Source organism: Carlito syrichta, unplaced genomic scaffold (genome assembly GCF_000164805.1).
Source record: "Carlito syrichta isolate Samal-C Ts95f unplaced genomic scaffold, Tarsius_syrichta-2.0.1 Scaffold307338, whole genome shotgun sequence".
NCBI classification, from domain to species: domain Eukaryota; kingdom Metazoa; phylum Chordata; class Mammalia; order Primates; family Tarsiidae; genus Carlito; species Carlito syrichta.
In genome coordinates this window covers 180-15477 of record NW_007251434.1, presented here as the reverse complement: position 1 = coordinate 15477, position 15298 = coordinate 180, and the positions used below count along the sequence as shown (strand labels likewise).

The 15298-nt window shown below is 47.8% G+C and overlaps 1 protein-coding gene across 1 annotated transcript; it reads left to right on the top strand.

Moving 5' to 3' along the window:
• Positions 1–1115: 1115 nt before the first annotated feature.
• On the top strand, positions 1116–13639 carry FCMR (Fc fragment of IgM receptor; the record flags this gene model as incomplete). The annotated part of the gene is made up of 7 exons (XM_008064442.1): positions 1116–1192; positions 8661–8996; positions 9729–9845; positions 10842–11064; positions 12434–12564; positions 12964–13122; positions 13325–13639. Coding segments are annotated over exons 1-7 (1318 nt in total), but the record flags the coding sequence as incomplete, so codon positions are not given.
• Between the last annotated feature and the right edge of the window lie 1659 nt (positions 13640–15298).

Below are 15298 nucleotides of genomic sequence, written 5' to 3'. Positions count from 1 at the left end.
TAAAAAAAAAAAAAAAAAAAGAGCTCTTAAAGCCCTTCCATATCTTTGAGTTCTGCTGGGCCCCACAAAAAGCCATGTGAGGTAGGCTGGGAAGGGCCTATCTCCGTTTGATCAATGAGAAAATGGAGGCCCGGGGAAGCTTGCCCAAAGCTAGAAAGGTCCAAGCCAAGACAAGAACTCAGGTCCCCTGACTTGAATCCAAAGCTCTTTCCATGATACTTTATGGCCTCAGCCCCTCTCTCTTCATCGGTCAACGGGCCTCACACAAGAATCCTCAGGGTCCTAAAGGATGACTCTACCTGGCTGCTGTGACTTCAGGCTGAATTGCTATGTGACTTATCACACCCTACTCCTAGCATTGCCCCGGTGGTCACTGGACAGAGGCCTAGGCCCCTGCCAGAAGGTACCACCTTAGGGAGACAGTTGGGGCAGATTAGGGAGATGGGATGACTGAGGCGCTGGTGAACTATTGTTAAGGCCCCAGGAACAAGTTCTACAGGAGGGAGTGCCAGGGATTGCCTAGTCCCACCTTTATTTATTTTTTAGATGGAGAAATTGAGGCTCAGAGAAAAGTAGTGGATTGCTCAAAGTCTACAGCCAGTCTCTCCACATAGTTGGGGCTCAAAGATATTGATAAAGATGAGTTAACTGGTGACCAGTAAGGATGGCAACCAGTACCTTCTGCCCCAGCTTCTGTTCATATAGCCATTCTCAGGCCAGGAAAATTGGTCACGAGGCTCTTTTATCATGAAGGCAGAAATAAAGCAAATGACTCCAGCTCGGGAGTCAAGTAATAAACAAAGCATGGGAAGCTCCTCCAAGAAAAAGTGCCAAGGCAAAGAAATATCAGGCCTGATATCTGCTAATAGCCTTGGGGGACGTCCTAGAGGCCCTTTGACCTCAGCGACCCATTCTCACCAACACAACATGTTTTCTCAGCTTCTGACTTCCTCTGTGGTTTGCTAGTAGTCTCTTTTTTAGCCTAAGACTAATTAGCAAGCCAGACAGGTTGTCATTTCCTCATTTTCAAACCATGCTCTTTGTGGGGGTAGAAATCTTTTGCAAACTCCAGATTGTGAGAGGTTCCTGAGAGAACAGTGGGTTCTGTTCCCCTCTCCGGAGGCTCTTGGATGGCATCTTGCTCTAGGAGAAATAATGGACTTCTGGCTTTGGTCATTTTACTTCCTGTCAGGTAAGTGCCGTGGGGAAACACTTCAGATTTCCTGTGAGGTTGGAATTGGCCACAGGTAAGAAGTTGCCTGGCATCTCCAGCTCTGATGTTTCTGGATGGGTTCAGCTCCAAACCAACATCTGGGACAGATAAAAAGTGGAGGCCATGTAAGGTATCAGAGATCCTCCTAACTCACTGCTAGGGTTCCTCTCTCCACTCCAGAATCTCCTGTTTAGGTCAGGTGGTTTTTTGTTGTTGTTGTTGCTTGTTTTTTACTTTGGAGGTGGGGTTCTTGCTTTGCAGTGGCAAGATCACGGATCACCATAGCCTAGAACCCCTAGACTCAAGCAATTCTGTCACCTCAGCCTTCCAAATAACTGGGACTACAGACACACACCCCCACACCCAGCAATTTTTAAACATTTTTTTGTAGAGATGAGTTCTTGCTATGTTGCTGGTCTCAAACTCCTGACCTCAAACAATCCTCCTGCCTCAGCCTCTCAAAGGGCTGAGATTACAGACTCTAGCCAAGTGTTAACTCTTTTTTTTTTTTTTTGAGTCGGAGTCTCACTCTGTCGCCCAGGCTGGAGTGTAGTGACATGCTCATGGGCACCACAGTCTCGACCTGCTGAGCTCAGGCGATCCTTCCACCTTAGTCTTCCAAGTAGCTGGAACTACAGGCATGCACTACCATGCCCAGCTTATTCTTTGATTTATTGTGGAGATGAGGTCTCACCAAGTTGCCCAGGCTGGTCCCAAGACCCTGGGTTCAGGCAATCCTCTCACCTTGGCCTCCCAAAGTACTGGGATTACAGGCTGAGCCACCATGCCCAGCCCAAGTATAAACTCTTAAGGGCTGAAAGTATCACCAATCCTAGAAAAACTAGCCTATTAATATGGGCTCTTGAAGCAAGTGTCTCAATAGTTCTTTCTTCTTTCCTCTACATTCTCTCTCTTTAGATCTTTCTCAATCCTGAATTTCCAGCTTTCCACCCTAAATGAAGACTCTGTAATCCACTCAGTATCCCTAATCTATTTCCTGAATTACATATCTCAATTTACAACTGTTTCCTGGGAAAACCCCACTTGAATATCCCACCAAGATCTGAGATGCAACTTGCCTAACATCTTACCTCAAACTCCTCGTTGGTCGCCATCCAAACCAGCCATCCATGTGTCTGAAGAATCTCTGTCATTGGCCACAAAATGCCAGATTGACTTTTTGCCACCTTTTCTTGTTTATCCTCACCCAGACCTTGATCAATCAATGGTCCATTCATGTAGCTCCTAGATTCACATTTACAGGAATGAGGGGCAATGGCAGTCTCTACTGGGGAGGTATCAGAGGCAATGGAAAGGAAAATAATGCACCATCCTCTCTTAACTATCTTTTCCACTTCCTCTAACTCAGCCTGCGTGCTGCTCGAGACTAATGTTCCTAAAGCTTGACCCTAATCACAAGATTGCCCTTCCCAGAAACCTTCAATGGCTCCAACTGCCTGCTAAATTCAATATACAGCCTTCCCTGTATTTTCATTCACACTCCGAACCTACCGCACTCCCCAGCACTTTCCTAACCTCCAGCCACAGGACTCCTCATGGCACATAGGCCACACATTCCTACTACCATGCCCCTGCTCATGCTATGCCTTCTGCCAGGATCACCCTCCCTTTCACCTTCACCTTTTATAGATTCTTCAAAGTCCATCTCAAACTTCACCTCCTTCCTATGGATGTTCCTGAGCTCCCTCTGCGGAACCCTAATAGCCGATCATATTCCACCTTGTAGAGTGTTCAGTGTGTTTTCATCTGGTTTATTCAATAATAAGCTCGTACAGGGTCAAAATGTTTTCATATTCTTATTTGCTTTCTTTGTGATGTCTTGAATATGGAAGAAACTCAAATAGTTGTTGAGCTGAAAATTGAAAATCTTAAAAGCCCAAAGGAATGGAGTTTGAATGAAATGTCAGACACTGTGAGAGGTGGTAGGAGATATGCAGGCACTGTGGATGGATAACTAAACGTAAACCTGAGGAGGAGAGGAGTTGGGAGGGAATGGAAGACTTAGAGGAGAAAAGGCCCCCTGAATTGCACTGTCTTGGTCTGACCTGAGCAGTACCATCATTCTAGATGGGCCAGAGAGGGCTTGGGTCCAGCCTTGGTTTTTTTTGAGTCAGAGTCTCACTCTGCTGCCCAGGTTGGAGTGCAATGTCATGCTCACGACTTCTGCAGCCTCGACTTGCGGGGTTCAGGCAATCCTTCCGGTTGGAGTGCAATGTCATGTCATGCTCACGGCTTCTGCAGCCTCGACTTGCTGGGCTCAGGCAATCCTTCCGCCTCAGCATTCCAAGTAACCAGAACTACAGGTGTGCACCACCATGTCCGACTAATTTTTTTTAAAAATTTGTTGTAGAAGTGAGGTCTCGCCAAGTTGCCCAGGCTGGTCTCAAACTACTGGGCTCAGGCAATCCTCTCCCCTCAGTCTTCCAGAGTGCTGGGATTATGGGTGTGAGCCACTGCCGTCGGCATTGTCCACCTTTCATGCCCATCCCCACAGAGTGAGGAGTTTACAGGTCCAGGGGGAATGTTCCTATCCCAGGCTCATGCCCACACCCCGTCTTCTAGAACTGAAATTCCCTGTCCAAGTGTCTCTAGGCCTACCATCTCATGACTGTATGCTTCTAACCCGGGTTTTCCTCTTGAGATTGACAACTGACCTATAAAAGGGTGACCACAGGTGGCTATTTGGGAAGAAGATGGGGGTGGACAGAGACTGTATTTGCAAGCTAGGGTGTCTACTATGGATATACCAGGACCTGTGTGATGCGGGAGGAACCAGGGATGAAAAGAAGAAGGCAATGAGCAGAGGCTAGAGACAGGAAGCCTGGGACGATTTTCCCTGCACACCAGGTGTTAGAGTGAACATGAGAGGAGGGTGTACCTCTGTCAAGCTAGGAGAATAAAGCATATTTTATTCAACAGTTTATTTGCTTGATTTATAACTTTAAAGTATTTCGACATATGGCATCTGGGCCTTCATTTGTACTCCTGCCCAAGGTCCTGTAAATGTTGGAGTGGGCCTGATCCCCAGGGCCCAGCATATCAGACACAAGCTCTAGACCATACTCTCTGGAGCCATATGTGGAGTTCCATCATCAAGCAAGTCAGTATCCTATCGGTAGGATTCCAGCCTTTTTTTACCTTGACCCATAATAATACTTCACATATACATGTACTTGATGTTGCGATCCAGTACACACACAGGCACACACATACACATTATTTGGTTCTTTAACATGGGATGTGTTTGGAGGTCATCAATGTGTATTTGGAGGTCATCAACCAAATACACATTATTTGGTTCTTTAACATGGGATGTGTTTGGGTGGATGATGGGATCATTGGAAGAATGTGCAAAATAATAGGTTTTTGAGGAGAAATTAAGAGTTTTTTTCTGGCCATTGGAAGCTTGGAATGTCTTAAATGTTCAAGGTGGAGTCCAAGTAGAAATGTCAGAGAGGCAAGTCTGGAGCTCAGAGGTAAAGGTATAGCTGAGATCACATTTTAGTGAAACCTACAGACAGTCAACATTAAAAGTCACAGAGAAAACTAGCTAGCAAGAGGAGGGGAAAAGGAGGACAGAGAAAAGAGCAGGCCTGAGTTGCAGTCCCTGGGCCAGCCTAACTTTGAGAGGAGAGAGAGAAGGAGAGTAAGAGCAAAGACTGACAAGAACTAGCCGTTGAGACTGTGTACCAGGAAAGTCAGACAAGGTGGTTTCCATTCTGCCAACTGCCACTGAAATGGTGAAGAGATGAAGACAAAAGTTTCCACTAAATGTGGCAACAGAGCAACTTTGGTAACTTGACAGGAGCGGTTTCTGTAGGACGTTGGAGATGAAATTCTGATGCGAGAAGATTGAAGAGAAATTGGAGGGTATGGGATTGAATTTGATTTACTGAGCTTGAAGACTGGTTTGAAAAAGAAAGCAGGGAAGTGGGTTGGCAGGTGGAAGGGAGAGAAATGGTCAACTGAGGGGTCTTTAAAGATGGGCAGGCTAGGCACAGTGGCTCCCACCTGTAATCTCAACACTTCCGGAGGCCAAGGCACAAGGATCACTTGAGCCCAGGAGATCGACACCAGCCTAGGCAACAAAGCAAGACCTCATCTCTACAAAAAATAGAAACGTTAGCCAAGAGTGGTGGCTTACACCTGTAGTCCCAGCTGCTTGGGAGGCTGGGAAGGAAGGATCACCTGAGCAAAGGAGGTTGAGGCTGTGGTTGAGACTGACAACTGATCTATAAAAGGGTGGCCACAGGTGGCTATTTGGGAAGAAGGTGGGGGTGGACAGAAACTGTACTTGCAAGCTAGGGTGTCTACTATGGATATACCAGGACCCATGTGATGCAGGAGAAGCCAGGGATGAAAAGAGGAAGACGATGAGCAGAAGCTAGATCATGCCACTGTACCCCAGCCTGGGTGACAGAGCAAGACTCCAGCTCAATCAATCAAAATCAATCAGTCAAGATAGGCAGTACCAGAGAATGTGTGTAAGCTATGGCAATACTAGAGGAGAAGGAGAAACCAATGATCAGGGAGACAAAAGGGATTACTGCAGATGAGACATTCTAAAACAGGTGAGCCAACAGACTGGGAACACAGGTAGAGGGACGGACACTTCACTCATTCTGACAGGCAGCAGGACTGAAAACACCAGGTGGCTGTACAAGAAAAGTGGGAAGCTGAGTGCCGTGTTTCTCATCTTTAAAAAATATATATATGCTCCTTTTGATAAACATAACAATCTCTTCTTTTCAAGATTCTGTTCTGATTTGAGGTGATCTGGTCCTCATCTCCAGGCCCATCTAGAAGGTCACTGCTAAGTGGAAGTCAGTCTATCTCCAGAGCATCCCCAGCCACCAAGGCCCCAGGGACTTGACCTTGTTTTGCATTACGAAAATTATAGGATTTTTTCCCCATGTTCCAAACATCTCTTTACATCCAATAATATATTGGGAGGGGCTTTTTAAATCTCTTATTTCTCTCTCCTCTACCATCACCACTGAAAATCCAGTCCCCAATTTAGAGATGAATGTCACTTCCTTAGTAGCCTCTAAAATATTACTATTGAACAGGTTGGTTCATTTAGACACCTTCTCTCGCCACTCCCATTCTTCCCCAGAATCAGTTGTAAATGTGGTTATACATCTCAGAACTGCAGAAATGCCACCAGTCATGCTGGCTTGAAAAACACAGATTGACAGACCCTGTCCTAGACGGTGGAATCACCATGCCTCAGGGCAGGACCAAGTCATCTTCACCTTAGGGAGTTCCCTTCAGAGGAGTCTCGTGTGCATGGATCTACCTTTCCTCTGTTTTGGAAATCTGTTTTTCTAAGTCTTGGATATAGGTTAGAGTTTACAATGAACTCAAGGAAAACTGGTCACTTTTCTTTTTGAGTCTGGTCATTTTCACACAACAGCTACTGCTTCCTTGTCGACCAGAGCAGACTGAGGCCACTGGAGGTGTCCGCATGGCGATGCTCTGACATGCCCCTGCCCATTTGGTAACATCTGGCTCTTGGGAAAGCAGCATTCACAGCCCCTTCCTAGCTGATTCAGTCTTACTCAAACACTTCCCTGCACTTCCACCCTTGGCAGTCAGCTGCCCATGCCAGTGGGGGCTATCTGGATGCATAGGGTGATCCTTCCACCTCCTTGAGGGTGACTTTGTCCTTTGACCAGGATTTTGTGGATGGGTCACCCATCCATTTCTGTGTTGTAGTCATGAGGCTACCTTATGACTCAGTTTCTAGCAGTTTTAAAGCAGTGTTGGGTTTTCCATGTGAGGATTTCCACGTCAGGTCTCGTGTCTCTGGCTGGCTCCTCTGCCTCTCCCTACCATGTTAACAACAGCCACACTGTCAGATCTCAGCATGTTCAGTAAATGCTCCCTTTCCAGTCCCTCTCTGCCCTCTCCACTCCCATTTCTGATCCCTTGGTTGTTTCTACCTCTGCCCTTGCCAAAATGTTTCCCTCTACCTGGAATGTCCTTAGCAAGAAGCCCCAAGCCCTGCCTCTTTCCTAAGCTTTCCCTGACTCATTTGACAAAACTCCTTGGAGCTATCCTTAATGCAGAGTCTGCAGATAAATCTCAGTAAGCTAGAAAACCTCTCTCCACCTGTGGATATGCTATATTCTCTCTCACATCCTAGCCTTTGTGAGGACTGTTCTTGCTTCTGGAAAACTCTCTGCTCCTCCAGCCCAGCTCAACTCACACACACTTTACTCTATGAACCCTCTTCCCAGAAATATGCAGACACTTATTAGAACAGAGTCTTGTCTGGGCATGGCTGCAGTGTGACCCGGTCCCTGTATTTCTCCTTGACAAACTTGTTGGACACCACAGTACTGCATCCTTTAGAGTCACTTAAGTTGACAGTCATACATGGCCTTATCCCCTTCTGTAGCTGGCTCAGCTGCATTAGACCTGCCTTCTTCACCCAAAGCATATGCTTTTCAATGTCAGGAACTCATGATTCACACCCTTTATCCCTCTCTGCTCCACAGCCTCCCCAACACACACATAGCATGTGCACAACCGTGCACTTATGCACACCCACTTGTGCACACTCTTGCTTTCCCTCCTGTGTTCCTTATGTCTATGGTGAGCCTTGTCCCTCTCTCAGTTGTCCTCCACACCCATTCCTTCAGGTCACAACTCAGACATTGCTTCTCCCAGAAAACCTTCCTCCAACTGTCTCACCCCTGCAACAACCTGGATCAGGTGGCCAGACTCCCTCCCTCCAAGAAACCCCTTGCCAGCTCTGCCATGGGAAGTATCACACTGCCCATGGTATCTCCTCTCTGCCGGAGAGACTGCTGATGAGTATAACTCACCAAATGATTCGTGCTGAGGGAGGGAAGCCTGCTAGCTTACTGTCACAGGAAGGGCACTTAATAGACACTCGTCGAATGATCTAATAAAAGAACTGTGGATGAACAGCTGATGGATGGACCTGGGCAAACAAAACTAGGAAGGAAGACCTGGTGTAGCATGATTGTGCCACAGCTCCCGCCACCACGCTGAGGTCACATGGTGGCTATGTGCTGTTCAGGAGCATACTACCTCTACTCAGAGTGGATGCTATAGTTTTTACTCTCTTCTCAGGAGTTGGTGTCGGGGTCCTCATGGATTTGGGTTTGGTGAAGAGGCTGGGGCTGGGGCTGAGGGTTAAGAGAGAGTTTGGGCATAGGGTTGGGGTTGGGAAGGGGCCGAGGATGAGGCTGAGGGTAGAAACGAGGATAGGGCCGAGGCCAAAGGCTGGCTGAGGCTGGGCTGATGATGGGTATGGGGCTGGACCTGGGGATGAGCATGAGGTTGGGCTGGGGCCTGGGCTAAGGTTGGAGAGAGAGTTGAAGCCTGGAAGTAGATGGTGCTGGAATACAGCTGGGGATGGTGCTCCCTCTGCATAAATCTCCTCTCTCTGCAGTATCGGGTGCTCTGAGGACCCTCCCAGAAATACAAGTGGACGGGGAACTGGGCGGATCCGTTACCATCGAGTGCCCACTTCCTCTTCCCGAAACACACGTGAGGATCTATTTGTGCCGAGAGACGGCTGACTCTAAAAGATGCAGTACCGTGGTGTCCAACAAGTTCGTCAAGGAGGAATACAGGGACCGGGTCACACTGCAGCCATGCCCAGACAAGAATCTGTTCCAAGTGGAGGTGACAGATCTGACCGAGAGTGACAGTGGAGTCTACGCCTGTGGGACAGGCAAGAGGACAAACAGAGGAAAGACCCAGAAAGTCACCTTGAATGTCCACAGTGGTAGGTGCCTTTGCTGACTGGAGGCTCAGCACACCCAGAAAACATTTCCACTTAGGAAGATCAGGGCAACCATCTAACTATAACAGTCCCCCAGACTTATATTGCTGCCATATTGGCCACATAATAATTGAGATCCTCGTGAAATCTCATAGTCAAGTAACTTCATGGGCCACAGAACTTACTGTCCAAAGTGAGGGTAAGGAACAAGATAGGTGCTCTTCTTGTATGGCCCATCCCACTCAGGGCATGAGGGGACTGAGGATTAGAAATTGAGGGGAGGCTCTGAGGCCAGAGGAAACTGGAAACAAAAGGGCTTCATTGTCCTACATAATTGTCCCACAAGAAATGAGGAAAGACACTCATTTATGGAGCCGCATTTATAGGACAAACTTGATACTGTATGGTCACATCCTTTATTTCTCCATAATCCTGCCTTTCTCTTTTCCTCCACTGACTTCCCCACACATGAGCAGCACTCATGCACAGCTCAGAGTCCTGAATCCCAAAAACCTCTGATGGTTTTGCAGGGGATGTTGACTGGGTTGGAGGAACAAGTACGTTCTTCAGGGAAGCCTCCAACCCAGTTCCTTTTCTGCTTCTCTGAGTGATCTCTGTCCTCATTCCCTCACGGCCATCCTGATTGAGTCAGCTTCAGCTCGCACCAACAGGACCCTTCCCCAAGCCTCAGTCTCCCCCTAGAGACCACCAATGTATTCCTCTTGCCTCCAGTACAGTATGAGCCATTCTGGGAAAAGGAGCCTCCACAATGGTTTCCTAAATTTCCGCACCTGCCCCATTGGCTCCAGATGCTGCCACATGCCAGTTCTTCCGAATTTACAGACAAAGGTCAGTTCACCAGGGCGAGGGAGGGAGAGGTGGGGGAGATGTTGTGGCAGTGTGAACATGGAGGAGGGCGTGTGTGTTCGGTTCATAGAGTGGCTGGCAGAACGGAGCTGAGTCTCAGTTATGTGTTTCCCTGTCTTGGGAGAGGTTTCCTCGCTAACATCTGTTTCCCATATCTTAAAGTCTAGCCTACAGCCCGGACACCAGGCCCTAGCTGCATAACTTAGCTATCACCACCAGGTGGCGCCACAAACATTGAAGTTTGTGCTCCATTCACAAAATCTAGCTCTTTTATGAATGACGGCAAAAACCAACACTGGGCACGTTTCTTAGCTGGAGGTCACCAAGCCTCCTGCTCCCTGTAGGCCTGTCTTCTACCTTCTGGCATCTAGTGATTTTAATAACTCTATTTTGCAATTAAAGGATTCATGATTATCATACTAACAAGTGCCTTTATAGATACAAGTGCCTTTTTAGATACAATTTTCCAGTTTTAAATGCATTTTGACACATAATATTTCCATCATATACCCTGTATATGTAATATTTCCCATATACCCTGTGAAGTAGATGCATTAGTTGAACACTATTACACTAGGGAGCCAAGAGGGACAGTGTAACTGAGCGGATCACACAGACAAGGTTGTGACTGGTAGATGTGGAATGGGGGAGAACAGATAAGCACACAAACACAGCATGAGGCAGAGTGAGGATAGAACTGCACACGAGGCTTTCCTCCCTGCTCAGAGGAGGGTAAGCCCATCTGTCTGGGAAGTCAGGGAAGGCTTCCTGAAATAAATGGTATTAGAAGCAAATATACTTGGAATTGACTAGGTGTAGATGGCATGCTAAGAAGGCATTTCAGGCCAAAAGGAGGGCAAGAACAAAGGCAGTCTGCATAAAAGGGAAGTGTGTACTATGGAAAGAGGTGGTGACTCAGTCCTGTTAGAGACTAGAGTGTATATATAAAGGATCGCTTTTTATTGCTATATCCTGTAGCTACTATGCCAACTCAAAGAACTGAAGCCCCTCCAGTCCAGCACCTCTACCCCACTTCCCGAATCACCCACCACCCTCAAGTTTCCAGAGCGACTTCAGTAGCAACTGCCAAGCCCACAACCCTCCTGCCATCCACAACAGCCTCAAAGACCTCAGCTCTGGCACGGCTGCTCAAGTCCCGGACAGCCAGCTACAATCACCACACCAGGTTGCATAAACAGAGGTAAGAGTCCGTCGTTCAGGATGGGCTAGAACCCAGGCAAAGAGACTTGGTTTTGTCTCTAGGCCACTGAGAAATATACTCCCTTTGAATATGGCACATTAACTCATTAGTCCCATCAACAAGAATATGTTTGTTGATGCCCCAACACTGACTCTGTCAGAAGAAGTAAGATCAAGTCTTTCAGTCACTCAGATGCATTCAAATGTTTTGATAGGGAAGGACTAAATGAGAATAAAAACAAAATTAATGATTAGAGTATTAAATATTAAGATTATTTTTCACCCATTTTCTTTTACTTTTTTAATGTGGCTACTAGGAATTTAAAATTACATATTGGATAGCATTGATCTAAAGACCGGGGTGCAGTCCAGGGAAGTACTGCAATAAACCACGAGGGGGCAGCATTACAGCAGATTCCGCAGAAAACCTGTAATAACCAGAATTATTTTTGTCTAAGCAAAGGCAAACACGTTCATGAGAAAAGGGACCTTCAACATCACTTGGGTTCTATAGATGGGGGAAACTAAGGCCATGAGAGTTAAGTGGTTTCAAATACAACCAGGACTCCTGATTCCTAGTTCAGTAAATCATGCCAACCTATCAATGGAGAAGGTAAACCCAACCAGTATTTTCTTAGTCTCTACTGTGTGTTGGGCATCGTGCTATGTCCTAAAAATGTAAAAAGATGAAAACATGCAATACCCAGGTCTTTCTAATACAAGCCTGTGATATGGTTTGTAACGGGCATGAACAGGTATTGGAAACACAGAGCATGAAAAAACTGATTCTGGCTTACCATGACTGGGGGAGAAAAGTGGACTTACACACTATCCCTTTAAGGAAAATAAAATTTCAGTAGGTAGAGAAAATGGAGGGAGACTTTCAAGGCAGAGGGAGCACTATGAAAAAAGCATTTTCTTTACCACAGTTACAAGGAACTAGCTCATTCAATATTTGTAATACTCTTGTGAGGAAACTAAGGCACAGAACACTTGTAGGGGAACTGTCGTTAATAAGCCTTGCTCTAGTCCAGGTGCATTAAATTTTTTATATCCACTATTTTATTTCATCTTCATAACAGTCTTAAGAAGTAGATTTTACTCTACCTATTTATGGGGAAATAAGTCTCAGAGAAGTTAGGAGGTTGTTCAAGATCACACAGCCAGTATCAAGCAGAATCTGAATTTGTGCCCACGTTTCCTGATCCCATGGGCAAGTCTCTTTTTGGAGGAGTAGAGCAAATTCTGTTAACAAAGGGACAAAGCTAAGTCATTTCCAAAAACGCTGGCCACTCAAGAATGCCTCCTTAACCTACCTCCCGTCCTAACCTTCTCTTCTTCCCTGTCTGTCTCTTTCCCTCCTACCCCAGAGCGTTCAACTACGGCTCACAGTCTGAGCGGGAAGGCCAAGAGTTTCATATCCTGATCCCAACCATCCTGGGTCTTTGCCTGCTGGCACTTCTCGTGTTGGTGGTGAAAAGGGCCATTGAAAGGAGGACAGGTGAGCATCTAGGCTGGGAGTTCGCGTAGGGAGAGCTGAGCTGCCCGAAGAGTTCCGAGCGTTCGGCCCCCTCCCCTCACCCCCACTCCCATCCCTCGCTTTGACTTCCAGAGGAAACTCAAGGTTCCTATGAGCAGCCCGGGGTGTAGGGAAGTGGGGTGGGGGCCCATGCTCTGGATACGGGGAGAGGAGGAGCGCGGCCTGCGGCCTTTGGTGTTCAGTGGAGTCGGTGCCTCGTCCATTCTGCACACAGTTACTGTCTCCACGCAGACATTGCCAACATGGGGGAGGGCGGCAGACTTCAGTCGGGGGAGAGGTGGCACTGCCTCTGGCGCCATTTTCCTCTCCACCTCTTCGCTCCCTCTCCCACCCATCCCCAACCGTGGCTCTGTCCAGCAGCCCTCTCCAGACGGGCCCGCCGACGGGCTGTGAGGATGCGCGCCCTGGAGAGCGCCCGGCGGCCCCGGTCACAGCGGCCCCGCGCGCAGCAGCGACCACGCTGCCAAAACAACCTCTACAGCGCCTGCCCGCGGCGCGCTCGGGGAGCGGATGCGGCGGGTGAGAGAATCGGGGAAGGCGGGTTGCTAGGATGCCGGAGGGACGCCCGGAGAGCGGGAGCCGGGGGTGGGCCCCTTCCGGCTGGGCCTGCTTCCCCTTCCCCGGCCTCCCCGCCGGGTGGGGCTGGGAGTGGGGTGGGGCTAGAGCTGGGGGCGGGGCTGCAGCCGCGGCCACGCCCTCATCTCCGCCTCCCATCTCTTAGGAGACGGGGAGGCTCCTGTTCCAGGTCCCGGAGCGTTGACGCCCCCCGCCCCGCCGCCGGTAAGCCCCGCCCCTTCCCTGATTGGCAGCCGCGGCTCGAACGGTCGGCCCCGTACCTGGGCGTGGCCCCGAGCGCGGTTACTCTGGCTCCAGGCGACAGCTTTCCCGGCGGCTTCGGGGCCCGCGCCGGGGAAAAGGTTGTGTCCATTTCCTGCTTTGTTGGTGTCGGGACACCCACGACCGGCAACTGTGGTCGGCCTGGTTCCATCGGTTTTAGGCAAGCAGTCCTCATGGGAAAAATGGGTGCTGGACGCCGGTAGCCTCGTTGAGATGGACAGATGGCAACTGCAATTATGTGAAGGGCTTTCACATGAAAAGCTTAGATTTCTAGGCGGTCCTAAGGGAGTGGAAACTAAGCGGACAGTGTCGCCTTCATGTGAGGGAGAACTTTCTAGTAAGTTTTCGAACATGGAAGGAGGTAATTACTCATCACTGGAGGCAGTCGGGCCTCGTCTAGAGAATGATTTGGAAGAGACGTAGACAGGATTCAACACCATGAGTAAGGAGGTTCTTTTTTAAATCTAGAGTGGACATGGGGGACTCATGTTTCCATCAATGGCCATTGATGGATTGGTTAAAAAAAAAAAAAAAACCTTCGTCCATTCACCTTTGTTTCCCCAAGTTAAGAAGAAAAAGCATTTTATTTTTTTGTTTCCCACAGTGGCTAAAACACCATTACCCAGAACCAGAGAAAAACTAAGGGTGCAAAAAATCCCTCTCTTCCTTGGAATGTTGACTAAGCTAATGCAACAGATTCCGAAAGACAAGATGTAAACCTGTTTTCCTCTCAAGTAACGGCCCAAAGACAGAGGGACAGGAAGAGATGACCTGAGCCAGGCGGTCATCCAGGGACTGAAATTTCTTGTCTTTTTACTCTACCATCCCCTTGAGTCTGGCCTGGCCCATGGTCAATATTCAGTCAGCAGCACCCTATACACATTCCAGCCCACGAGAGGAACAAGAAAGATGCTTCTTAAGGCCATGACACTGACGTTTCACACATCGTTTCCACTCACGTCCCACTAACCATGACTTAGCCACATAGTGACACCTACCTTCAAGGGAAACTGAGAATGTAGTCCCAGGCTGGGCAATCGTGTGCCTTACCTAAAAGGGGAGAGTGATAGATACGCAACAAGTAGTAGTTCTGTGACAGTCACCTCCAGCTCCCTGAGCTTGCCCTTCCTCGCCCCTGCTAGAGAAGGTCCACACCAGCTTAGGAATGGTTTCAACATTCCATCCTTCCACCACCCTCCACCCTTTTCTCTGGAGCTGCCCTGTGACCATGCAGACCCTCACCTGGACCTGTGCCTCGCTCACAGCTTGCCCTGCCTCCCTACTTGAAACTCCCATTCCCACTATTGGGGGTAAAAAAATTTGATGGAACAAATTTACAACAAGGTACATGTGCTTAATGACTGATTATTTTAGCCTTCACGAGGAATATTTTCATTTTTTTAAGTCAAATAAATTAATTTCAAATGGTGAACTGTAACAGGCAGTGAAAGATACATTTTTTTTAACAAATCTAAAACCATCTTTATTGCCAGACAAAAAAATTAAAACATAATAGAGTGTGAAAAACAAAGAGGGTTTGTTCACTTTGTTCAAAGTTCATTTTTAAAAAAATTCATCCCGTACAGTGAGAGTTTCCTCTGCCTCATCCTCTTCCCCAGTCTTGGTATCTAAAGGAAGCTTAGATAATACCACCCTTACTTCTCACAACTGGAAACTTCATTCTTCTTTGTCTCCTCTCTTTTCTCTCTTGCCGCTGGTTTCATGGATCATTTCTCCTATTGTTATGTGGTGGTTTATGTGCTCCAGGTTGACATCTTGAGCTGATCCAGGGCCCAGGTCTTTTTTTTTTTTTTTTTTTTTTTTTTTTTTTTTTTTGGGAGTCTCACTCTGTCGCCCA